Source organism: Lonchura striata, chromosome 22 (assembly GCF_046129695.1).
Source record: "Lonchura striata isolate bLonStr1 chromosome 22, bLonStr1.mat, whole genome shotgun sequence".
NCBI lineage: Eukaryota > Metazoa > Chordata > Aves > Passeriformes > Estrildidae > Lonchura > Lonchura striata.
This window is the reverse complement of record NC_134624.1, coordinates 4,134,294-4,159,840: the sequence shown is the minus strand read 5'-3', so window position 1 is coordinate 4,159,840 and position 25,547 is coordinate 4,134,294. Positions and strand designations below refer to the sequence as shown.

At 53.3% G+C, this 25,547-nt stretch overlaps 1 protein-coding gene and 1 long non-coding RNA gene across 2 annotated transcripts in view; one reads left to right on the top strand and one right to left on the bottom strand.

Moving 5' to 3' along the window:
- Positions 1–5,113: 5,113 nt before the first annotated feature.
- On the bottom strand, positions 5,114–5,961 carry LOC116184228 (uncharacterized). Its single transcript, XR_004148985.2, has 2 exons — positions 5,862–5,961; positions 5,114–5,366 (listed from the first exon to the last, which is right to left on the bottom strand). It is a non-coding gene; the product is annotated as an uncharacterized LOC116184228 (long non-coding RNA).
- A 70-nt stretch (positions 5,962–6,031) lies between these two features.
- The window catches only part of ARRDC1 (arrestin domain containing 1), a 33,875-nt gene continuing 14,359 nt past the window's right edge, over positions 6,032–25,547 (top strand). The window contains exons 1-2 of the mRNA XM_021542277.2: positions 6,032–6,224; positions 23,476–23,586. Of these exons, the coding sequence (XP_021397952.1) occupies positions 6,107–6,224; positions 23,476–23,586 (229 nt within the window). The 5' untranslated portion in view covers positions 6,032–6,106. The remainder of the gene's footprint in view (positions 6,225–23,475; positions 23,587–25,547) is intronic.

Here is a 25,547-nt window from a genome sequence, read left to right as displayed (position 1 = left end):
TCCAAATGACCTGTACCTCAGGTAGTGTCAGTGATCTCGTGCTGCTGGACCCTCTGCCTGCCCAGGACATCTCTTAGGATGGGAGACAACTAGGGATGGGGCTGCCCTGCTCCCACAGCACAGCGTTTCCCTGGAAGAAACCTCATGATCCATTGACCTCAGCCTGCTCCTACATGTGGAAAAGCCACTGCTGCTTTCTTTGGCCCTCATAAACTTGATACCATTCTTGGTGTGGTCCTGTGCAGGGCTGGGAGTTGGACTTTGATAATCCTTGTGGGTCCCTTCCAATTCAGGATATTCCATGAGTCTATGAAATGTCATTTTGCAGTGAGGGAGAAATGCAAAATCCTGAGTGGTGCTGTAGTATGAGACTTCAGCCTCTGGTTTCAGTTTTTTCTCAGGCAAGGTCCCACTGGGATCACTGAGGTCGAGTGAATCCTCCTATTCCCACACCCTGTAAGTTGTGCAAACAATCTGCCATCCCTGCAGATGCTGAACCCCACAGGGAAAGTAGGACAAGTATCCCATCATCCAGTCCTTCTCCCCAGGCCCACACTGAGCAACAGGAACTCTTCCAGCAAAGGAGAGCAAAAATACAGGCAGTACAATTAGAATTATAATAATAGTAATTAATGCCTTGTCTCTCTCTAGGGATTTGCTAGTGAGGCTTGCCAGGTTCTTGCTGGGCATTTACTGATCAAAGCCACAGCACCCACATGAAGGGGATGGGTGCCAGCTGGGCCACGGGACCTGAGTGCCTTGGCTGGGGACTTGCTCTCAGTGCCCTCATCTTTCTCCATGCTTTGGAGGGGAAGACTGGGAGGAGCTGCTTTAAGAATCCCGGGGATGAGGGTTAATGGATGGGAGAGAAGACCAGGTGTCAGCCAGGAGTGCTCATCTGGCCCCAGTGATGTGAGCTGAAGGGCCTGTGTGTGTTTCTGTGTGTGTTTCTGTGTGTGTTTCTGTGTGTGTCTGTGTGCAGGGGCATACATGAGCTCTAATGCATCGACTCCTGTCTGTGCACGTGTCTGTATGTGGGAGGCTGCTCCTGCACACACGTTTCAGTTGACACACAAATGCCAGTCCGTGGGCTTGCACAGGCACAAGCCAGCAAATAACATGGGGGCTGGAGAAAATGCTTTCCAGGGAGAGGCTTGAAGAGCTCAAATTACTCCGTTTACCACAGACATTGAGAGGTGTCTTTATTCCAGTGTGTAAACACTGTCACAAGAGGAAAGGTTGTGGCACTAAAGGACTCTTTAACATCAGAGAACAGCAGAACAAGAAGCAAAGGCTGAAGCTGCCCAAGCTGGCCTGAAGGGCAGGTGTGCATGCTGGCACAAAGGGGATACCCAGTGGAAACAAACTGCTGGGGGGGTATGGCAGGGTTTCTCTAGCCTGGTGAAGGGCAGTCCCTCTGGTGGTGCCTCAGCCAAGTTACTCCATCATCAGGCACTCAGTGTGACGGTAAGCCAATACTATTTGTTATGCTGTTAGAGCCACTCACGTTTCAGCCTCTTTCTTACCCTTTGGGTGAGGCCTGGGCACAGTCTCAGGGTACAGGCTGGTGAGGCATCTGTGGGATGGAGCCCAAAGCAGCTTCCTGGCCTCCCTGCAGAGCCCCTGAGCAGTGCTGCCTCCTGGCTCTGCACTGAGGGTGGTTTCTGATTGCTTCCTGCTCTCATCCTCGCGGGGTTGGGCTGTGGTGGGCTGGTGGCCCTTGTGTCTGGGGGGCTTGGTGAGACCAATAGGCTGGTGGACTCCAGCAGCAGTGGGGAGCTGCTGCAGAGTCCCAGGACATTGTGCCAGAGCAGCTGGAAGTGTCAACCAAGGCCTGGTTGAACAGGGCTTGGAGTAACCTGGTCTGGAGGAAGGCATCCCTGCCCGTGGTAGGAGGAGGAATGAGATGGTCTTTAAGGTCCCTTCCAACCCAAACCAGTCTATAATTCTATCATGTATTGATCCCAGAGATTTGTACTCCACTGGTGGGACATCCAGCTCCACCCTTGGGGAAGCTGCCTGGGAGCTGCCTTGCAGATGAACCCACAGAAGGGGCACAGGGGACTTTGGCTGTGGCCTCCTGCGAGGAGAGAGACTCTGCAGGGAGGTGTGGCTGAACGGTACCACCTCTGCCTGAACTGCTGGAAGGTGTCAGCCTGAAACAAATGAGTAATTGTTGTTGCTGTTGGTATCAGATGACGTAGTTTACCCGCCGGCAAATCAGCTGAGAAGAGATGAGGCACTGAGTGAAGCAGGGAAATTATTTAGAAAGGTAATAAACCTGTGTAATATAAATATATTAAGGTAATGGATTTTATGTACACAGGAATACAGAATGGCTGTCAGTGGTGTAGGTAGCACGGGGAGCCCACCACGACAGTTCACATGTGTCTTTTTTCGTTCAAAGGAAACTTTAGAAACCTAAAGGTCAACTTGCACAAAGCTCTGCTGCTTTACTTCCCCCTCCATCACAGCCGCTCCGGTGCCTGCCCTTATGGGGCGGGGTGGGCTCACGCCAGTCACGCCCTCGCCAAACCAAGTAGGAGTGGGGGGAGAGATTGCAAACGCAAAAGAGAATTTGAGGGCGGAGAGACAGACTCATCTTGTCACAAGAGAGCAGGAGAGGCTCTGGGTGTCCCCGCGGTGCCGCCTGCCAGGCTCGCCCCTGTCCCCTGCAGCCGCGGGGCAGGTGGAAATGACCTGGAGGTACGAAGTGCCCCAGGGGAGCCGCGCCGCTGCCGCCGCCGGGAACGCGGCGTCAGCCACGGCCCGGGTGCGCCCAGGCATTTCCGCGCTGCCTCTCCCGGAGCAGCCCCGGCGCAGGGGAAACTGAGGCACGCTCAGGTGGGGCTGCGCCTCCTCCGTGTCAGCGTCCGCGTCTGGAAACTCCTGGAAAGACAAGAGGGGAACAAACAGAAGTGACAAGCAATGTCTGTGACTTAATGGTGGAGGCTTGTGCGTCTCGCACTTGCGGCCACAGCTGAGCCCTCCGTGGGCACATTTTCCCCACATGTGGCACCACTGACAGCTGCTCTGCCAGCACCTGTGCTTCCAGCTCGTCTGTGCTGCTGGCAAAGCCCGGCTCAGGTGCTGCTGAGAGGGAGTTTATTGATAATTTTTTTCCCTTTTAATAACTACTATGTTCTTTGTCAGAAAATTTCATGTTCCTTGAAGTTAGGGGAATGTGGTGACATCTGAAAGGAAAATTTTATTCTAGAGCTTGTCTTGACATTTTTCTTCTCTCTTTTTAAATTTCCCTTTTAATAAGGGGGAAGGGAAGCAGGGAGAGCACACAGAATGCAGAGGAAGTGAGATTTCCCACCACAACAACAAAACTCTTCAAAACATTTTTTTTTTTTAAGCAAAACAATAGTCAAAAATATCAGAAAGCAAACCATGGCAGTTTACTAAACATCCTTAGCTTACTTTTTTTTTAAACTGCTCTGAGTTTTAACTCCAATGAGTCCTCACACAAATAGATAAGAGGAATGGCTCTGGGGTGAGCAGGGAGGTAGGAATGTAAATACACGTTTTGACTGCAGTGAGTAAAATCCTCCTGAATATGGCATCACTGGGGGGATGATGGGCGCCCTGGCACTGCAGGCATTGTATACATTGAATTATAGAGTCACAGACTGGTTTGGGAACTTAAAGATCATCTCTCATTGCATCCCCTGCCATGGGCAGGGACACCTTACACTATATCCTAGGATGTTTCAATCTCTGTCCAGCCTGGCCTTGCACAATTCCAGGAATCCAGGGGCAGCCACAGCTCCTCTGGGGGACCTGTGCCAGGGCCTCATCTCCTCTGGGGAACCTGTGCCAGGGCCTCACCTTCCCCTAAGAAGGATTTTTCTTCCTAACATCCAATCTAACCCTGCTCTCTGTCAGTTTAAAACCACTGTCCCTTGTCTTGTCACTACCTAGCCATATAAAAAGTCCCTCTCTTTCCATTTTTTAAAGCCTCCTTAAGATACTAGAAGGCTGTAATGGAGTCTCCCTGAAACCTTTTCTTCTCCATGCTTCAATTATATCAATCCAGTTACATTTTACAGACTGCTCTACCCAGTGTAGCTGTGATCCAGGGGATGGAGCTGTCCTGTGGCATTGCTGCTGGCCATGGCATGACGAGGGACTCTGTGTATCTTAGCACAAATCCTTGCAGAACTGAAGCTGTGCCTGGGTGCTTTTGTTCAGCTCCTGATGCAGGAATCCTTTTTACTCACGTTGTGACCTTGGGCGAGCAACTTTGCTGTGCTTAAAATTATCTTCTCTGCAAACAAAGTGCATAAATCTCCATGTCAGGTGAAGCTGCAGCATGGCACAAGGGGCTTGGGTTTGGTGAAGGGTTTTTCCACCCTGAGTTGTCACATGTGTGGTGTCCCTCTTGGGCAAGGGTGCCAGTGCTGCCCCAGAGATGGTGTAGCCCTAATTGTGCCTCAAAGCATGATCCTTTGGCTACTTTCCATGGGGAAAAAGGGTTCAGTAAAATCTGCTGTAGCTCAGGGTGTTTTCAACCCCCCTCTCTTCTCCTAATTTGCTTGGTTTTGCTGGCAGAGCTAAATAGGGGCTGCAGAGACTGATGAAAGAGGCTGCAGGCTCGTCTTACAAAATAAAAAGGCTGGAGCAAATTGGCGTGCCTAGCCTGGGAAAACAGAAGCTAAGGGCAGCACAAGGAGAGCGGTGTGCGGACGGATCCCAGGGTACGCCCTGCGGGAGGAGATGAGCTGCAGAAAGCCTTGGCACAAGACTGTTGTGTGTCTGTAGCCTGTGACTACACGCAGCCTGGAAACCAGAGGAGGAGGGAGGCCCTGGAAAGGCTTCCCAGCAGGAGCCCTGTGTGCCTGGAGCACACGAACTCCTTTGGTACCTTGTGAGGGTTTTCAGGTTGCCAGAGCCACCACAAGGCAGCACGGAGAGTCCCACAGCCCCACATCCCCAGGCTGGTGTCACTGTGGGGCCGTGGGAGGATGTCTGTCTGTCCAGCCAGGTCTGGGCTGGGTGTGCTCTGCAGATAAACAGCTCCTTTTACACTTATTCATTCTGCCTGTGTACACAGCCTGCTCGCCAGCGGCCGGGAGGTGCCTTTTCCTGGCGCTGCCTTTGGTGTGGGTTTTACAGATGGTTTTTATTCAATCAGGCAGAGATGAGGGGAGAACATGGCAAATGTATGAAGTGCGCTGGTCATCCCTGGCTTCCTGGAACACTCTGACCTTCACCCACTGATCCACAGAGAGTACGGGGTCATCAATGACTCTTCAGCCCCAGTCCCAGTTTGTTGTCAGGTCCCTTGTATTTGCCTCTTACAGGACACTTAAAGCAACTGGGGTCATACAAACAGGAGCAGGGAGAGGTGACAGCTGGGGCTGGAGAATTACAGGGAGGAAATGAGATTAGAGGGAGCAGGGATCACCAGGAGGCAAGACGGCCCTGTGTTGGGCAGTCAGCTCCTTCCCCCAGAGCCCGACCCCACAACCACTCCTTTCCCCCAGAGCCCGACCCCACAACCACTCCTTTCCCCCAGAGCCCGACCCCACAACCACTCCTTTCCCTCACATCCGACCCCACAACCCCTTCTTTCCCTCAGAGCCTGCCCCAACCACTTCTCTCCCTCAGAGCCCAGCCCCACAGTGGCTCCTTTCCCTCCCAGCCTGACCCCACAACCTGCTCCTTCCCTCAGAGCAGTCAGGGACCCACCATTCTCTTTCCCTCACAGCTCAGCCCCACAATCTGCTCCTTCCCTCCCAGCCTGACCTCACAGGCAATCCCTTCCCTCCCAGCACAGCCCAGCCCCTGAAGCTGCCCTTTCCTCCACGGCTCCTTCCCTTCTAATAGTCAGGGCTGCATCAGCTACCCCTTACTCCATAGCCCGACCCTGCAGCAATGAGGGGTCCATCAGCTACCCTTCCCTCACAGCCTGGCCGCACAATTGCCCCGTTCCCCGGGCACTCGGCACCCCCGCACTCGCGGCGCCGGGCCCGCCCCGCTCCCTCAGCGCGGCCGGGGCGGGGCGGGCCGGGGCGGTCCCGCCCGCCGGGGCCGGCACAGCGCGGGCCGCAGGTGCGAGCGGAGCGGAGCGGAGCGGAGCGGCCGGGCCGGCGCGGCCATGGGCAAGGTGCAGCTCTTCGAGATCCGCCTGGGCGACAGCCGCGTCGTCTACAGCCCCGGCGAGCCGCTGGCCGGCACCGTCACCGTGCGGCTCTCGGGCTCGCTGCAGTACCGAGGTGAGCCCGCGGCCTGCCGTGCCCCGCGGGGCGGATATCCCGGGGAGGGGCTCGCGGGCTGCCCCGGCCCGCGGCCGGGCTTCCTCCCCCGGCTCTGCGGACCGGCGGCTCCGGGGCTGCCCCATCGCTGCCGCCCCCGCTGCCATGCGGCGGCCGGGAGGGGCTGATGGGAGCAACCTGCTGGATTATTTCCTCCTTCCTCCGCTTCCTCCTCTTACTTTTTGCTCCTATCCCATAAAATAAGGAAACATCCTCCCAACCCCCTTCCCACAACGCCCCAGCGCGGGGCTGTGCCACGGCAGCCTCCGGAGCTGGCGGGTGCCCAGGGTGGCAGCGGGAGGTGGCGGAGGGGCTCGCCCGTCTCGTTCGGCTTTCCCGGAGTCCTGCGGCTTCCCAGGGCTGCCGGCATCGCCCCGGCACAGCCCCGAGCCTGGTGCCCTGGGTCGGACGGACGCGAATGTGTTGGGCAGGGAACTGGGCGGAGGTGGGCGATGCCGTGTCCCGGCAGGAGCGGCACCCACCCACCGGCTCGCAGGCACCGTCCGCAGCCAGCAGCCGTGTTGTAACGTCTCGAATGAACTGGGGCATTGGAGTTGTGGCTCTGCGAGTGTGGGAGATGTCCGCGGTGTGTACGAGGTCCTGTGAGTGCCAGCAGTGGTCTGGAGCAGGAGTTGTTGTTGCTCCACGCAAGGCTCAGGCCATGCTCGTGGCTGGTGCAGTCCGTCGGAGCAGAGGGATGGGGCTGGACTGCAGGGAAATGAGCTGGCTGGGCTCGGATCATCCAAACTGGGAGCTTCCTCCCCCGCCTGAGAGAAGTCATTCGCATTTGCAAGTCAGCTTTGTGCTCAGTGCTGTGGAAATGTGAACCAATTTGCTGTTTTCCCTGAGGTCTTGCTTGCTTCTCGTGTGTGCATGCTGCTTCCTTTGTAACAAATTATTGGAGGGGGGAAAAAAGACCAAGTAATGTAAAATGTGAAGTCTCTGTTCAAGAGCTGTCAGCCTGGATGATGGTGCCTCTGCCTGCCGGTGCCTTGCTTTTGAGAGCACCTCTCCCAGTTGTCTGCAATAGCTTTTGGAAGCTTCTTGTGGAAAAAAAAAGTATCTAGGACAAGTGTAAACTTGTAGCCTGTTAAACTCCTGTCAGAGCAAAACAGTCGCAGATCCAGCGTTTATCTCCTTGGAGAATACTCCTGGATGCACTTCCAGCAAAGATGTTCCTAATGAAGTCTGGCTGACTTCCCTCGGCCCATCCCATTGACTTCCATCCATTCCTGAAGGTGCTTCTTGGGAGGGATGAGAGTTTGGCCTTAGAGGGTTTGGTGTGCTGGCCCTTTGTGCTGCCAGCTGGCCAAAACTACTTGCTGCTGCCTCTACAACTCCCATTTGAGGAGGACCTGCCAGGTTCTATTCTACACCAGCTCTCCTCTGCTTCCTGGTGTTGTTGTAGGGAAGGAGAAAGGCTTCTCTTTGTTCTAGACCTCCTTTCTGCATCCTTATTGCCTTGATTCGGAGAAGTATCAGGGTCTGGTGTTAAGTACAGGTCCTGAACTCAGGAGGGGTTTTGCTGTGGGATCTGGTGTTTGGGGCTAGTGCAGGGATTCTGGTAAGAGCTGGGTAAGAGCTCTAGGAAAGCTGTCAGATGCATTGAGCCGAAATCTGATGTGGGCTCCATGTGATTGATGCTTCTGTTGTGCTGAGATCACTGAGCAGCTCTTCTAGACTGTTTCATGTACAGTGGCTTCATGAGCTGGGCTAGAAACTTTCCATTACTGGTGTCAGAACTCACCCAGTTAAGTCACATTTGGGTGTGAAACCAACTTCTGCCAAGCACAGGGTGACACTTTGCTGTGTGTTCTCCCTCCTGCTGGTGCTTAAACCTTCCATACTTCATTTCTTGGGCACCCTCTCCTTCTTCCTGGATGAAGGAAGTGTCCCACCCTCAGAGGAAGAGGTTCCTGTAGCTGCTTGAAACATCCTTTTGCTGTAACAGCAAAAGAGATCTTAAAGAGACTTGTGAGCCCTGTTGAGCACTGTGGGCTCGGCACTAGAGGGATCAGACAACCTGACATCCTCTGGCTTCCTACTGGGCTGTGAGGAGAGCTGTGTGGAATCAACTCATTTTACATTGTATATGCCCCCCCACACCTTCTGTGGCCAACTGTGACTTTCCAGGCTAATAAACTGCTTCCAGGAGAAGACACAAAGTCTCACCCCTGGCAGGTCTGGCCCTCAGCACCACGATTTGGTGCTTTCCATTTCCTGAGCCAGGCGAGTCTGGCGCGGTGACTTCTCGGTGCTGTGGTGTGTGAGATCACAGCCGGAACCAGCCTGGAGGTGACTCCTCACACGGTAACTTCTGGCTCTTGCAAATTACACCTTCTGAAAGGTGACAGTGCAAACAAACACAGCTCGTTGTGCCTTGCTAAACACGGGGGAAATCTTGGGTCATGGGGCAGCGTAGCTGGGGACACACCTTTTTGGGATCATTGATGTTCCCACTTAGACTGGCGTCAGTGCCAGCCCTGCTGACTGGCACTGAGGGCTGTTCTGGAGCACATCTTCTTCAGCTGACCTTGCAGCAGCATCACAAATACTGACTGGTCCTTGGTGACTCATGTGGACCTTCTGAGGAGCCACATTTCTTCCTGTGCCTGTGCCAGGGTGAGGGACCTGCCCAGAAAACTTCTGAGCCTCAGGGGAGAGCGCTGATGGAAATGGAGAATTCCTGATCATTGTGCCTGGTTTGCTGGGTAAATCATCAAACGTGTGTGCACAAAGAATAATTAATCTTACAGGAAGCTTGCGCAGGGACAGCTGGAGATGGAGTTAATTTGTGGGGAAGGAGGAGGGAAGCCAGTTCATTTGGAGCAGGGCAGGCAGTCCTGGTTGCCGGCAGGAGCATGTGGAAACAAAGGCTTGTGCTGCCTGGAGATGCTGGAGCACTTTCCTCTCAACTCTGTGGCTTCCAGGGCCCATGTGGATTATTTTGGTCGTGCCTGCCATTCAGTGAGGCTTCAACAAGCGTAATGTTAAAATAACAGCCCTCTCTGCCAGGCCACCAAGAGCAAAGAAACAGCAAGTGCTTTCCGGAACAGATTTCAGCACTTTGCTATTCTCCACTCCGTTATTTGGCTGTCCAGGTTTATGCAGGGATAGGTTGACTTTAAAATCACTCCCTTGAACTACAAAGCACTAGACACTGCTCGTGTTTGTTCATGCTCTAGAAATACACATACATAATTCCCATTTCCACAGAGCAGAGAGCCCATGAATCATAATTTTCTGATCTTAAATGTAGTAAATATTCTCACTTCTCATGTGGAGGACAGAGAAAGCTGGTGGTGAAGGGGAATGAAGAGCAGGGCTCTGAAATTCTGGATCAGATGTCCAAATTAAAAGGTAACTTCTGTTCCCTAGAAGGGCATTAGGGAGAAATTTGGGTTTGGTTGTTCTGACATGTGTGTAACCTGTGCCCTTCCTGAGGGGAAGGGATGACACCAAAGGGCTTGGTTGGCCACAATTCTCCTAGAACTTGACCTCTGGTACAGTGGAAAACATTGTTCTTGCAGGAAGGCTGTGGCTTGGGAAAGTGCTGGGGAAAAGGTGGATTCGGTCCCTGCATAGTGGTCTGACTTTCTCCTGAGTCAGAAGTTTGTGTGTAAAGGAGGATTGGAAATCCCTGTGCTGGCAGCATGGGTCACCTACTCACCATTGGGGCAGAAGGGACCCCATTGCTGGTCCCTGCTTTGGGGTGCCTTGTGGGGAGGGAGCGTGGTGCCGCAGAGCTGAGCGAGGCCTGGCAGTTTGGAGGGCACTGTCCCTGGTGATCCTGGCAATGTCCCATGAGGTCCTCGAGCTGTCTGGTATCCACCAGCAGTGGGGGGTGGCAGGATGAGGCCAGCTCAGGAATGCTCACGGATGGCTCCACAGCATCACTCCCTCAGGCTGGATGGCTCCTGCTGTAGGGGAGCTGGATTAACTTTCTTTTTTCATTGTGTGAAGAGAGATAACGAGGAGCTGTGTGGCCAAGTCTGTCTGAGGCTGGGGAACAAAAGAGGGATTTTTGCTCTCCTGGCTGGCTTGCTGCTGGAGCTCCAACTCCTCTGGAGTCAATAACTAATCACGAGATGGGTTTGTGTCTCTGTCGCTGCAGCGAGCCTCTCTGCGCTGCTCCCCCCGCCTGCGCACCGCTTGCGCTCGGCTGAAAAACTGTTTGCTGCTTTCCTTGGCGAGGAGACATGCCATGGCCTCCCATCCCTTGTTTAACAAAATGGGAGGACAAGTGAAGTGGAGCTCTGTCTGTCTGATTTGCTTCCAAGTGTGACAAACGGGGTGTGAGTGCTTATCCCTTCCCTGGAGCGGTGCAGAGCTGTCAGAGATGTAGCTTGTCTTTCTGGGCTGGAGTCAGGTAGGCGGCAGGGAGGCTCCCTGGCTAGGAGGAAGAAGCCTGTGGGTTTCCATCCCTCTCATCCCGAGGCAGCTCCCTATCCCTGGCTGTGTTGGGAGAGGAGGAGCAGCCAGGGAGTGCATGGACGGGCATGCTCCACTCGGAGCGTGTTGCGGAATGCTTCATGCTGTAAGTCATCCCCAGGGAAGAAGTAGGTGTGTAGAAGACGCAGCTGTCACTTGGCTTGGTGGAGTCTTGCTAGAGGCTCTCATAGCCAGTAAGAAGAGGATGGACATGTGGGTCATCCTCTGCTATCCAGAGAGGAGCCCTTTCAAGAGAAGAAGGGAGTGGGGTGGTTGGGTTGTGCTGCAGGGCTGCTGCAGACCTGACCTGTGCCAGAGCATAGAGAAAGGTGCTCTGCCAGGCGTTGGGGAAGGTCTTCTCCTGCTTGGGGCAGCTACTCCTGAAATGGCCTGGCAAACATGTCAGGGGCTGGCCTTTGGTTTGGTGCCTCTTTTCTTGAGGGCTGATTGCTAAGATATCCAATGTACAGCCTTTAGGCTACTGGTGTGACCTCTGGAGTCTGGTGACAGGAATTGCTGTGGAAGTTAATTGCCTCTTTGTGCTGCTCTTAAAATCTGTCACTCTTCAAATCTCTTGTGGAGAAATGCAAAGTGCTTAGGAGAGGAGAAAATGAGCAAAGGACCAGACTGTTGCCAGTCAGCATGTTTTATGCCTTGTGCACAGTTGTGCCTGCATGTGCTCAGAGTCCCTGGGCTGTGCTCAGGATTCAAAACAGAGGTGAAATGGATCCATACCACAGGCTTCTGTCTGCTTGTGATGGCTTTTAAGCAGCAAATCCACATTCCCCACTCTCTCTGATGGCAAATTAAAAGTAAGTGATGGGGTGCACAAGTCAGCTGGGAGTGAGTTGTTTTGCTGTCCCTAAGTTTGTGGGTAGAGGCCTTTCACCACAATGTGGGTACCTGTGGCTGGCTATTGCTCTGTGCAGTGGGGTGGCCAGTGCCATGGGTTTGAATTGCTTAGCATGAGTAAATTCTCACAGGTGTATTGGGGTCTCGAGATGCTGGATGATGGCAGTGAAGAGGATATGGGGTGTCCTAAGGTAAGTATCGAGCTGCTTTTGACCCCCTCGACAACATGAGGGCGGCAAGCTAGTGCCAACCTGGAATTAATTAGAAACACCCTGATCTTTGAGCACCTTATCTTGATTAAAAACTGGAGTTTGTCAGATATCCATAGCAAAAGCTGCTTCCAAGAAGCATGAATCATTTCTGGAGCACTAATGCTTATGACTTCCACTCCTTTGTTCTTGCTGATGGCACTCTGCTCTCTGACAGTCGTTCTGGCTCAGGCAGCTCAGACCAGAGGTAACAATGCTGCAGCAATTCACTGTTCATCCCTCCCAAAAACACCCTCCTGATTCCCAAATATTCCCTGCAATAAGAGTGGGATAAAACTGGCTTGTAAGGCAACAACTCTAGGAAGGAATGCTCAGTGTATGGGTAGAAATTGGAGCCTTCTTGATGGAGGATTATCAGCAGGGGTCTGAATGTCAGGGCCAGAGGTTCAGCTCAGGTCCCAGATGTTCCTTTTCTGTCTGCTTGGATCTCTGAGGAGCCCAGCCTGACCATGAGGACTGTCTTACCAACTTGTGGCACTCCCAGCATAGTGAGGATTTGTTATGTATCTGGTGCTCTGGTGATAACAAGAACATAAGTCATCTTTCCAAACTGATGATCTTGCTATAAATAGAGAATCCAGCTGCTTGTGTTGAATGGCATCAAAGAAAATCATAGGAGCAGCTCTTATGCTTAGTGAAGTGGATTCTGGCTGTTTTCTCTGAAGATGCTGAGGTTGGGAGATTTCTTGACAACTGAGACATGCAAAAGCAGTGCACGAGAGCTCAGTGTGACATGGGGAATCTTCAGCAGGGAGCAGGTGGGGCTGGGATCTCTCATCCCATGCTGGGATCTTCAGCAGGGAGCAGGTGGGGCTGGGATCTCTCATCCCATGCTGGGATCTTCAGCAGGGAGCAGGTGGGGCTGGGATCTCTCATCCCATGCTGGGATCTTCAGCAGGGAGCAGGTGGGGCTGGGATCTCTCATCCCATGCTGGGATCTTCAGCAGGGAGCAGGTGGGGCTGGGATCTCTCATCCCATGCTGGGATCTTCAGCAGGGAGCAGGTGGGGCTGGGATCTCTCATCCCATGCTGGGATCTTCAGCAGGGAGCAGGTGGGGCTGGGATCTCTCATCCCATGCTGTGCCTTCCTGCCTCCCCAACAAGAACCTACCTGTGCTGGTACCCAGCCAGAATGAGGAGGCACTAAATGCAGGCTTGCTTTACTGCTTTTAAATAAGGCTCTTCAGGAAAAAGCCTTTGAAACCTCCCCTTCTAGGAGGAGGGGAGCTGGCTCCTGGCTCGTGCTTGGAAGCTGCAGCAGCACTAAATTATTTGGAGGTGTCTCAGCAGTTTGGTGTGCTGAGTTGTGAGTTCAGTGCCTGGAGTGGCAGGAGGACTGACCCTGATGTGGTTCCATGAGGTTGCCTGAGTCCTTGCTCCTGGCTCCTCTCCCTGTAAGTGGGCTCCAACCCCTCACACCAAAGCTCCTGTTTCCAGGATGGCTGAGCAGGCCTGAGTGTGCTGCTTTAGTTCTTCTCCCACCGTGGAGGCAGAGGCTCGCTCAGGATGCCGGGTTGTGACACTGTGCTCTGGGCTGGGTCCTTGCAGCCCCAGGGGTGTCCAGGCTGTGACAGACCTTCTGCCCCACCAGGTGCTGGGCTGACTTTGCATGTGCTCCTTGTCTGGATAGTGGGTGACGGGGAATTCGTGCCCAGGAGCATCTCTTGAGCCCCAGGAGGGGATGGAGAAGTGTCATCTCTCCTGAACTTTACATCTGCAGGGCTGTCTGTTGCTGAGGCCAGGAGAGCTGTGTCTGGCTGTGTCGTGGGTGGCAGCGAGGGTCTCCCAAAATGAGCACTAGCCAACAGGATTTGTAGCCTTTCCCCTTAGAAAAGGATATCTGAGAGTCTCAGAAGAAAATGAGCGTGACTCAGTCCCACAGCAGAGCCTGGCCCACAGGAGCCTTGGTGCTCTGGTATTACAGTAAGCCTGTTAAGCATGAATTTCCAGAAGTCTTTGAAGCATTTATTTAGAAAGAGTCTGAAAAGGGAGTAGGCTCTGGTGAATCAACCTCTTTGTGGTGAGTAGGGAAACCTGATCAGTCGGCTGTTTCTCTTCTGCAGTGGCTTTTGCACCCAGCGTGGAGGGTGATGCTCCTGCGGCGGGGGCAGAGGGGTTGTCTGGGCAAAGAGCTCGTCAAACCTGCTCCAGGCTGTGGGAAGAGTGGAGCAGGGCTGGCGGGGGTCGCACGCAGAGGCGTGTTCCCAGGACATCAGAGAGCTCAGCCTCCCTGGCTGCTCCTTTTCCATAGGAATTGCAATTGTTCTGCCAGCAAGGTGGGAAAAGGTGCCAGGCTTTGCACTTGCTGGGGAAGAACAATTGTGTTTGTTAATGAGTTTAAGGGGCTTTTTCTTACACCAGCATCCAGCACATCCCCCCTGGCACCTGCAGTGCTCTGTGGTAGGCTGTGGTGAAGTTTTTTGCTCAGCTCTTCCTTTTTTAGACAGCCAAGTCAATTGTACCAGAATATCTTAACTCCTCTGGCTTAAAGTAGTGTTAAGTGCTGGGTGGAAACCTATTTCACTTTGGGCAAGCTATAAAAAAAATTACATTCTTCACTTCTGTTTTAGCACTGCTCAGTCTAAGGAAGGGTGGCTGTGGTCTCTGTCTGGCTGAAGTGCTGAGTGCTGGCAGGTCCTGGCATCTATCAGCATTCCTGTGAGCCAGGGTGAGCTGCTGATTCTGTTCCACTTCTCTGGCTGCATGTTGGGCATCTGGGACTTGCATTCCCTTCCCACGGGGCTGCTGTAGGGGCCAAGTGCTGAAGAGTAAGATGCCCTGAGTGCTTATGTATGTACAGCCTTATTTTGCTTTGAAAAGCCCAGCTTACTTAAATTCAGGGCTCACAAAATCCAGCTTATTACCCAGGTCCCCTGAGAAGGATGGAGTAAATTAAATCTACATTAAATTTATTAAAATAAATCTGTCTTGTGCAGGGGATCATGAGTAAAACTTTTCTGCACCCTGCTGAGATCTTAAATATGAAATGTTCCTGTGCCAGGCTGGCAGCTGCAGGCCCTGCCCGGAGCTTGGTCCCATCCCAGTCCATCCCACCTGAGAGCAGCAGAGGCTGTTTCCTCATGGATGGCATGAACAGAAGTGAGCCTCAAATGCAGTTCTAGGAGGGGGGCAGGCACTGCAGTCTCCAAACAGGTCACAGTTTCCCACTCTGAATTTCTGTCCAGAATAGCAGAAAAGAAAGAAATCTTTTGAGACAAAAGTTGGCTTCACACCCTGGAGCAGTAGAAGCTCCACACAAAATGTTGCCTCCATCTCTCCTCCAGCCTTCTGCTCCTCTGCAACCTCTCTGCTTTTCCCCTCCAATACTTGGAAGGATGGATGCTGGGAGAGGAGGAGGCTGTGAGTGCTGGCAGTGTGGCTCAGGTGGGTGGCTGGCATGGAGATATTCCTGGGGAGCTGTGAGATCTGCCTCTCTCTGCCAAGTAGCTTCTCACTGCTGTCTGATCTGGCTGTTCCCAGCACGTAGGGGTGTCTGTGTCTGCCAGCCTGGCCTGGGAGGAAGAGGATGGTGCCTCAGCGTGCTGGGGTGGGACACAGTTGGTCTCCTTGCAGGAGTACCCAAAGAATGACAGCGCTGACCTCAGCCCTGTGTGTGGCAGCAGGCACTGTCTGGAGCAGCTCTGCTGGACTGTGCCAGGATGGGATGGGATGAAAGTCTGGGCTCCCAAAACTGGTCTGAGGCACTGCCAGGACATGTCCAGACTCTGCTCTGCCTGGCTGTTATGGTACAACCACCTCTGCCATTGTGGGCTCTCAAGCAGAGCAAGCCCACTTCTCCCCACCTCTTCCCAGTCTGTGTGCCTCAGCTCTGGGCCCTACATCAGTCTGAAGCTTAAAAAAAAATCCCAAACTTGTCCTTGTTTTGCAAGAGGCAGTTTTGGAGGAAGGATTACCCCAACATCCCCTTCTGGAGCGTGTTTGGGGGGCAGTGAGGGGGTTGTAGCAGCAGTAGCATGATGGGGATTGGGGCTGCACCTGACTGCAGGTGCTGTGGTGCTCTGTGCCTGTTGCTAGGGAGCTGCCTCTGGCAGATCCAAGGCACAGACTTTGTGGCACGTATTCATCCCCCTGCCACAGCCTGTGTGGCCTTGTTCACTGGTGAGTTTTCCCCCTGCAGCCCAACATGTGCAGAGCCAGGCTTGTTAAGTGTGCTCAGCTGAGGATTTAATTCCAGATGTTTGAGATGACCCCCTTCCTCTGAGGGCAGCCAGCATGCTGATAAAACACTGTGATGCTATAAATAAACCTGTCTGCTCCACAAGGGACAAGAGCCTTTGGTTTGAGCAGGAGTTTGTTCTAAACAGGAGCCCAAGAGTTGGCTTTTTTGTCTCAGGATTTATGTTGACCCTTGGTTTTGGGGAGGAGCTGGAAAATGTAGGTTTTCCTGCTGCTCTCAGCCTGATGGAAGAAAATGCTTGCAACAGGGGGAAGGATTGACCTACCTGGGAATGGACTTAGAAGATTTGTTCTCCTGCTTTTCTGCAGGTACACACCTGCCCAGCCTCCCTTTGCAGGCTTCTGCATTGCTGAAATGAGGACATCCTTGTGTGTCCATACTGCCTGCCCCTCCTTGTGCTGGGCTGGACTCTGGCTGAAATAATTCATGCATAGCCAAAATAATGACTGTGGGTCACTTTGCCCCTGTGGCAGAGCTGGCCCTCCCCTGGGGTTGCTACTGGTGGAGTTTTTCTTGAGGAGCTGCTTCAGCCTTCCAACAGTGTGGGGCTGCTTTTGGAGGGTCTGGGCTTCCTGCAGGTTGGGTGGGACATCCAGGTGGGTCCTCCTGCCTCAGCCTGGCACTGGACACAGTATAACAGTATAACCCTGTTGCCACAGCCAGGGTAACAGGCACTGCTGGCTCTTGGGGTTGCATTTGCTGAGCTTGGATTTGCAGGGCTGGCTCTGCTGCCCTGGAAATCAGCACACTGAAAGGCTGGGGAGGGAGGGACTGCCCCTTGCGTTGCTGTAAGGGGTTTGGCTGGTCCAACCCCTTGCAAGGTGGAGAGGACAAGTGCCAACCTGGGGAAGGAATGGCTGACAGCAGAGGTTGCTCTTGCTCCTAAATGATGCTAAAGTTTGTGCCACTGCAGAGGGGCTGCAGCTGGGCTCATGTGTGGCAGGAGCATTGCCACAGGCAGCAGCACAGGGACAGAGAGGGGGCAGACACAGCAACCATGCAGAATTTCACTGGGAGCCTGTCTGAGCCTCTGAGCAGAGAGCTGCTCTGGCTGTGAGCTTGTGATGGCTGTGGCAGGTGGGATGAGCCCTTGGGTCACGGGAGAAGCAGCCAAGTCCTCCAGGATCTGCAGGCTGCTGGTGCTGTGGGAGATGTGCTGCTCCCTGTGCATCAGCTCCAGACAAGTCCCCTCCCAGGCTTGGATTTGATTTGAGATTGAAAGCATAGACTACTCTTCTAGACACCTCCTTTCCTTCCACGTTAGAGGCCAGATCCCTTTCTTGCTCCTGTGCTGGGTTCTTGTGAAGGAAGAAGATAAAACCTCCTCAGACAATCCTTAACCTTGTTCCAAACCCACCACTGCCTCCAGCACTTGTTGTAAGCTCTGCTCTTGCCTCACTGGCTTGTGAAATGCTCAAGACTATTTGTGTCTCAAGAACTGACAGGATGGACCCAGAAGGATGGGGATAGCTGAGACTTAATTAGGAGCTGTTGGTTTAATTAGTAGTGTCACAATATATTCATGCACGAGGGACTTTTGTATCTCATGAATTTCCAGCCTTCCTGCTCAGTCCTTTCTGTCTGAAACTGTGTGGGTGTGTTTCTGTGTAAAGGCCATCAGTAGAAAAACCTAATCCTGCCCCTCTTGGTGTCCACTTTTCATGGAAATTTTCTAGGAATTACCAGTCTTTACAAACTTAGAGTAATTTGCTCTGCCTATAGGTCTTGCTCTCTCCCTGGCTTTCCATTTTCCCAGTGCTATCTGGCAGGGTGGGGAACCTCAAACCCCTCATCTTCACACAGATGCAGGTTGGAGGATCTCGGGGTGTACCCAAATTTGTGATCTTTGCTGAACCCAGAGGTGTCACTCCAAGGTGGAGCTGTGGTGCTGTGTGTTGAGGTGACCTCCTGCTGCCCATCCTGTGACAGCCAATTCTTCTGCCAAAACCAGGTCCCTACTACCATGCTTTGGGGAGGGGTTGGGGCTCAGGGGGATCCTTCATCCCCTTTTCCCAAGGCTGCTTCTGTCCCCTGGGATGGAAAATGGCTCATTCCCAGCTCACGGATGCTCTGAGTCCCTGCAGCTCAGAGAGTCCCTGTCAGCTCGAGAGAATCAGTTGAAATGTGGTGATCATGGTCTGCCATGGCTCTGATGGAGAGGGATGCCTTCCTGTGGCTGGTTTCCATGAAATGAAGACTTCTTTGATGCAGACTCACTTGACTCTCCCAACTCCCACAGCACTTTCTCCCACTCTGCTCCCTTGTTAGCTGCATCCAAGCATGCAGGAGTTTTCCAAAGGGTATCTCAGTCCCTGGGTGCCCTCCTATTCTGTCACTAAAGCATGCCCTGCTCCCTTGTGCTGCGGGGGGTCACTGTAGGCACAGTGGCTCTGCCATCCATCTCATCCCAGCTGTGCAGGGCTGGGCCCTCCTTCCCTGCAGCAGGGACGGCTGCAGCCTCTGGGTCCAGCAGACATGGCTGAGGCCACGTGGTGACCCGGCTAAGCTTCAGCTGGCAAAATCCCAGGCTGTTTGTAAGTGCCATTTCAGAGCTCAGTTGCCAGCTCTTCGTCCGTCCTCATGGAGGAAAGAGACTGACAGGAGGGTCTGTTTGTCCTGCCTAAGCTGCTGCCAACTGCAAAGCCACCACCTCCAGCTGTGCCAGGTTGTGCCAAGGGCAGGCTCACGCTGGAGAGCAGGAAAGGTTCTTTCCCCAGAGGTGCTGGCACTGCCCAGGCTGCCCAGGGAATGGGCACGGCCCCGAGGCTGCCAGAGCTCCAGGAGCCTTTGGCCAGCGCTGCCAGGGATGCCCAGGGTGGGATTTTGGGGGTCTGGGCAGGGACAGGAGTTGGGCTGGGTGATCCTGGTGGGTCCCTTCCAACTCAAGGTATTCAATGATTCTCTGAACCGGTTTTACTGCTTCCCCTGCCCAGCCTAGAAAATCCAAGCTGACCAAGAGGCAGCAGCCTCTTCCCTCCCCCTCTGCCCATACCTGTTGTAGCAGGTGTGTGACATAGGTGGGACTTAAAAGTCAGAGGCATTCACTTGGGACTGGGTCTGAGTGCAGGGTGACCATTGAGCCTCTGCTTGCTCAGCATGTGGCTGGATTTTGGAAGGAGGGATGTGCACCCACAACCTGCCCCTGGCAGAGGAGGGGATGTGTGTGCTGGGCTTTCCTCATGCCTGACGTGCCATGCCGGTTCTTCCCCTGAGGAGGGCAATGCACTGGGTCAGGAGGAAAAGCAGTTTGAAATCTACGGCTGCTCTCCTTAAATCACCTTGGAAGAAGGCAGACGTGCCCAGCTCCTGGCATCTCTATTTTTACTTTGTGCAGAGATGGATATGGCTGAGCTGTCTCCTTTTATTTCCAGCATTTGGCACATGCTGCAGCACATTGCTAAAGATGTGTCTGGCTGGATGTGGAGCTGCCCGCTTCCCTGAGTCCCTGAGGGACTGTGGGGGTGAAGGGCTCTTGCCTTCTGCATGGCTTCATCATTCATTTCTTCTCTTTGCTTCCCCCTTCCACTCTACAGTTTTTGGACTTTGTTTTTTTCCTGTATTTATTGAAATCAGTCTGGGTAAACAAGGAGCAGAGCAGGAGGGAGGTGACTGGGGCCACTGGTAGCACTGGATTCCAGAGGCATTTTTAATGGGTCTCTAATAACTGGAACTAGCTTATTCTGATGCAGAAACTATTCTTGTTTCCTCTGTCTGCAGCTTGGCAGTTCCAAGATTTCCTTGGAAAGGTTCAGACTGTGCATTTTGCTTCCTCATAGGCAGGCTGACAAACTCTGTTCTCAGGTGCTCATTTGCAGCAGCTGTGATGGTGCTGGTTTTGCCAGGTCCATACTGACCATGCCATTTTTAGGTCCCAGCTGCCCCCAGGGCACGTGCATGAGCTGTGCTTGTCACACATCCCTGTCCTTCCTCCTGTTTGTGGGCAGGAACCTGTACAAAAGAGAGCCAGGCCAGCTCCCAGTATCTCCCTCTGCACATGGGATGTTCATGGAGAGGCTGATTTTATGGTTCACTATTCCAAAACCTGATAAGGAGTGAGATGAATGGTTTGATCTGTTGGACCAGGCACCTCTGAAACATCCCAAGTAACCTGGCCCTGTAGCTGCCAGTCTTTCCTGCTCTGGGCATGAAACTGGAGGGCTCTCTGGCTGTCCTGGACCTGCTGCCCCCAGCATCACCCACCCTGCAGGGGCCTGGGGATCTGCTGGCTCCTCCAGGAGCCTGGGGGATGAGGTGGGTTATGCAATCCCTGTGTCCAACCACACTGACAGCTGTGGGGCAATAGCTCAGAGCTGTTGTCCACCCCATTTTTCCCCAATGAGGTGTGGGGTGCTCAGGTATCTGGAGCAGGTTGGATAAGATGCTCTGTAACAAAACTCTGCCCCATGAACTGCTCTAAGGCTTGTCCTAAATGTGGTGACTTGGTGTGCCTGGTGAGGGGACACTGGGAACTTTGGGAAGCATAGGGGGAAGGAGAGAATTAAATTCCTTCAAACTTTTCAGCTGAAATGCTGCTTTCTGTTGCTTGGGGCTGGAATGGCAACCCCAGGGTGTGTGTGTGATGGTCAGGGAATGTGGCTGGAGAGGGCTTGGTGGGGCTGAAGGACTGGAACCCCTTGGAGGCCTCAGAGCAATCCCTCCAGAGACTGTCCCTCCTCTCTAGGCACAGGCTGGCTGTGACCATGCCACTTTGGGATGCCAGTGGTTAATTGGGAAGCCTTGGAGCTGACAGCTTCTCTTCTGGAAAACTCCTTAGCAAGCTGTAGAGGGATTTTTGGACACAGTCTGACTTTAGCCCTAGTGCTTGACCATGGCAGCAGGGCCCCAGCCACTGGCTGGCTCTGGGTGTCAGACCAGGCAAACCCACTGCCTTTGCTTGCTGAGCCTGTCTGCTGTGGGAAGGGAGCTGTGCCACAGCGTGTGTTCCTGAGCATTCCCACCCACCTGCCTCCCTGGAACAGGAGAGCCTCCTCACCACAGTGCAGCATTGGGCTGCAATCACAGTTTGTGGGCCCCTTATCTGGGCATTGAACAGATGGTGGTGATCTATAAACTCCTGTGGTGCAGGGGAGCCTGCTCAGGGGCTCTTGCTCCTGAAGGATGTGAACATTCTCCAGTTTTTGGTTGGGCTTCTCTTGCTTGCACTTCCTGTGTGAAAATGAGGGAATGGAGTGGGTGAGTGTGGGCTTGATTTGACTGGATCCATCTGTGTTATGTGGGCTAATTCAGAGTGGGACAGGCTTGTTGTGAGCCCAGAGATGTGGCAGTATGTCCGAGGTGGGAGCACTGATGTGTAGATACACAGGACACCACCCTGTTAAAACCATTCCTGCTCCTGATGCTGAGGGCTCTCTGTGGCTTTGGCTCTGCCATCTGGCAAAAGAGAGTATTGGATGTCACCTGGGGGTATGGGGAGGGTTCATTGTGATGGTTCACCTCAGGAGGCCACCTGTATCAGCTCAGGTGTCCTCTGTGCTGAGGTGGAGGAGTTCCCATCCCAGACCATGCTATCCTGTTCTTTCCCTGCCTTGGAAATGCTGAAGCACATTACGGACACAAGGCAGTGATGTGTCAGCCTTGCTGCTGTATTGATGTTTGGATAATGAGAGTTGGCATCTGGAGCTGCTTATCCTTTTGTCCTTGAGTGTAGAACAACACTTGGACTGCAAGGGGCTCTTCATCTCGTGGTCATGGTCAGCTGTGAGGGTATGGCAGGACATCTGGTGGGGGAGACTGTCCTTCCTTGTGGGATTACAGATTTGAAGCCCTGAGGAGCTCATTCCACCTGACTTCCTGACTCCCCTTGCTGTGACTGAGGTATGAGCTATGAGTTGCCCCTGCAGAGAGGGCTGGATTTGCAGTTCTTTCCACCCTGTCTTGAGTCAGTCATATTAGCCAGGCAGATGCTCTGGAGAGCTGTTGGAGGTGGCTGCAAGCAGCAATAACATGCAGCCCTCAGTGTTTGGGTAGGTGGGTGGAGGTGTTGATATCAACAGGGCTGAGAACACTTGGGGAGGAGAGGGGAGAGCTCCTAAGCCAAGGCAAACTGGCCACCTGCTTCCCAGGGAGATGCTTCCTGTGGATGCAGCTGGAATACAGGGGAGCAGATGGGTCAGACAGGCAAAGTGTCTGTCTGGTGGGTCCTGTCACCTTTCTGCCAGCAGAACTATTCACCTGGCAAATGGAGTAAGGGAGTTCTGTGGGCTCCAGCTCTTGCAAAACCTGTTGGGATTCAGGTGGGAGATGTTCAGGCTGGTACAGCCCTGATGGCTGTTTGTGCCACGATAGGTCTGCCTGTGTCCTCCCTGTGTGGGGGTAGCAGTGCAGATCATCTCTTGCTGTGCAGCAAGGCCAGTCTGTCACGTTTGTCTGTCTCTGTGGTCCAATGTCGACATCAGAATCTAATTTCAACCTGCTGAGTACTGGCCAAGACTAACTGAAGATGTCTGTGGGGAGCTCCTCTGAGAGCCACGCTGCAGGCTGAGTGACTTTCTTGGGGTGACTTTCTCCAGGCAAGGCACAAACATAGCTCAAATTACTGTCCTTGCTTTTGGGAGGGTCAGATGGCACCTCTGATGCTTCCAGACCTTGCTGTGTGGTTTTGCTGAGTGGTGTGTCTCTAACAGAGGAGGAAACCACTCCCTTAGAACTGGTGTCTGGCTGGGAAGTGATGTGTGGATGGACATTTTGGAGGTCCTGATGCAGGTCAAGTGTTAACAACAAAATGATTTTGCTGCAAGCCATTGAAGCTGAGCTGAGCCCAGGAGCTGGGAGCAGGCTCCCAGGGGCTGGGAATGTCCTCTGAGGGTGACAAGCCTGTGAATTCAAGCAGCAGAGAGCTTGTCCAGGCTGCAGTGGGGGGTCCAGCTGTCTGCTGATGCCTTACACAGGGCTCTCTGAACCCCTCGTTCAGCTGGTTAATGAGCTTGTGCCAAACGTGTCTCTCCTCCCAGGGATGGTGAGACACTTGGTGGGATGCCTGGCTCCTTGTGGGGTAGGAGGCCACAGAGTCTTGGGCTGCTCATCCCTGTCTGGACAGTTACACCCAAGGTTCTGCTCTCAGCCAGAGTGATGAGGCTGGTGCATGTTTTGGGACCCAGTCCTTATTTGGGAGGGAGCACTGCTTCATTTGGGGAGAGGTTTACCTGTCAGGGAGCTGCAGTCGCTGCTGGTAAGGGCTTCCACAGTGCAAGGAAACCAGCCTGAGGGTTTCAAGGGTGATAATACCTTGGCATAGCACTGGGGTAGCAGGGAGTGCTCAGTTGTGCTGGGAGTGCTGGAAAACATAATTTTGGAATGAAAGCATGACCTGATTCCTCTGCTTCATTTTCCCACCCTGTGTGTGTTTTCCTGTATATCCTCCTGCACATACAGTACCCGAGGCAGGTCTGAACCGGAGGTTTTTCTTTCTCCCAGTGCTGACATGTGTCCTGTCTCTCCACAGCCATCAAGGTGAGCTGCATTGGATCCTGTGGGGTGTCCAACAAGATCAATGACACAGCATGGACTGTGGAGGAGCAGTACTTCAACAGCACACTGTCCCTGGCAGACAAAGGTACTGTCCACAAAGGCCTGGTGCAGATCTGTGCTCAGAGAAGCTTTACAGAAATGTATCACCAAGACTTCAGCATCCCCTCAATGTGAAATACCCCTCACAGGCTGCCTTGGCCTGTGCACAGAGGATGGGAGCCAGGAGTAGAGACTACAAGAGTTTAGCAGGAGCTGTGCAGGGAAGGATCCTGAGCAGAACTTGGCAGCCACCCTGCAAATACTGCTAGCACCCTCTGGCCCTGGTCTTTGTGAAGCAGAGTTGTCACAGGGCTGCTCCCTGTCTCAAGGTTCTGTGGGTTCACCTTGCTCCACTTCCCACGTGTGTTTATGGTGCTCACAAAACACTGATCAAAGCTGGTCAGCAGAAGCCAGTGGTTTGCTGTGAAAGAGGACGTGGATGTGTCACTTGTGCTCCAGGAGAAGCTCTGGGAGCGTGGCAGGATCAGCCTAGGGCAGTTACCCCTGCTTCCAGTGAGATGGACAGAGATAGCCATGGGGTTGTATTATCTTATGGGTAAAGTGACACCAGCAGCCTCTGGGGGATCTGGGCCTGAATGAACGCTGTCTTTCTGCTGTTAAATAGGTCAGCCTTACCACAAATAATTCATGCTGTGCTCTGGCTCCTGTTGAAATCAAGATGTGCCAGTATTCACCTGCTGAAGTCAGTGGCCCTAACATGAATGTGGCAAAAGCCCAGGGTAGCAGGAGCTCAGCCCTCTGGTACTGTTTTATCAAATAACAGGAAATGGGTAAAACAGAAATGGCAGTTTCTGCTAGCTCAGCAATTTTCCAAGCAGAGCTTGTAGCACTGAGGGGAGACTGAACACCATTCTTGCAGCAACTGGTGAGAGGGCTGCTTGCTCTCAGGGCCCTGCCAAGGGAGACAGTTGGTTGGCTGGCTCTTGGCTCACAGCCTGGGGACTGCAGTCAGAGATAAACTGCATGGGAGGGCAGTGGGAAACATTCCTGCCTGATTCTGGATGTGCTGAGCACAGAGAGCCCAGCTCTGGAATGTCAGGGTGGGGGCACAGTCACAGGGGGTCTGTAAGGTGCTGCAGACCATTGAGCTTAGATGAGTTGGGAGTTGTAGGCTGCAAGTGAGTGTGGACTTGTGGAGAGGTTTAAACCTACAGCTGCACTGAAAAATGCTCCTTCCAACTTTTGTTTCTAATATTTAATGATTTGAGGGAGAGCTGTGATCTTGTGGTCACATCTGTGTGCTGGGCAAGCTGAGCAGTGGCAAAAGACAGGCAGGAAGGTGGAGTGGGAAGACGTGGGTGTGCTGTTTGTTGGGTTTGCAGCCTCTGGAAAACTTTGATAGCTGCTTTGGCAGTCAGTTCTTGTGAGGTTGCCCTTGGGAGCCATCCTCTTGATAACTAGGACTAGAGAATTGTGAAGGATGGAAAGAAAAGCCATGTGCTGAAGTGTGCCCTTTGAAGGCCTGACATCCAAATGTGGCCAAAATTTAGTAGTCCCAGTTCTTAAAGTGTTTGTGGAAAACCCTGGTGTTTTGGCTGTTGGTTTTCTGGAGCCCAGACTGCTCTATCCCTCCCAGTGCAGTGCTGCTGTCTGTCACTCACTGGTGTCACAGACTCTGCCAGCCTTGAGCGGGTGCCTGGGGCTGGCAGCAGGGCTGGGCTGCTGGCTCTGCACTGGAGCTGGTCACAGAGCCATGAGCCTGTGAGTGGGGCTGAACAGGCCAGCTGATGTCTCCCAGAGCTGCAGGCAGCTGAGGCAAGAAACAGCAGTGCATTATTTACCTTAGGTGAAGGGAACTGAAGGGAAAACCTGTCCCTGTGGAGTTGTGTGATTGGAAACTGAGGTGTATTGTGGTGTTGTTCCTGTCCTGCCTTGCAGAGCTGCTGTGAGATTATGAGGAAAGCCCAGCCCAGGTATCAGCAGTTGGTCTGGAGCAGTGTGCTGGGTACTCACAGTCACTGACCTCTGCTTTTCAGCTTTTTGTGT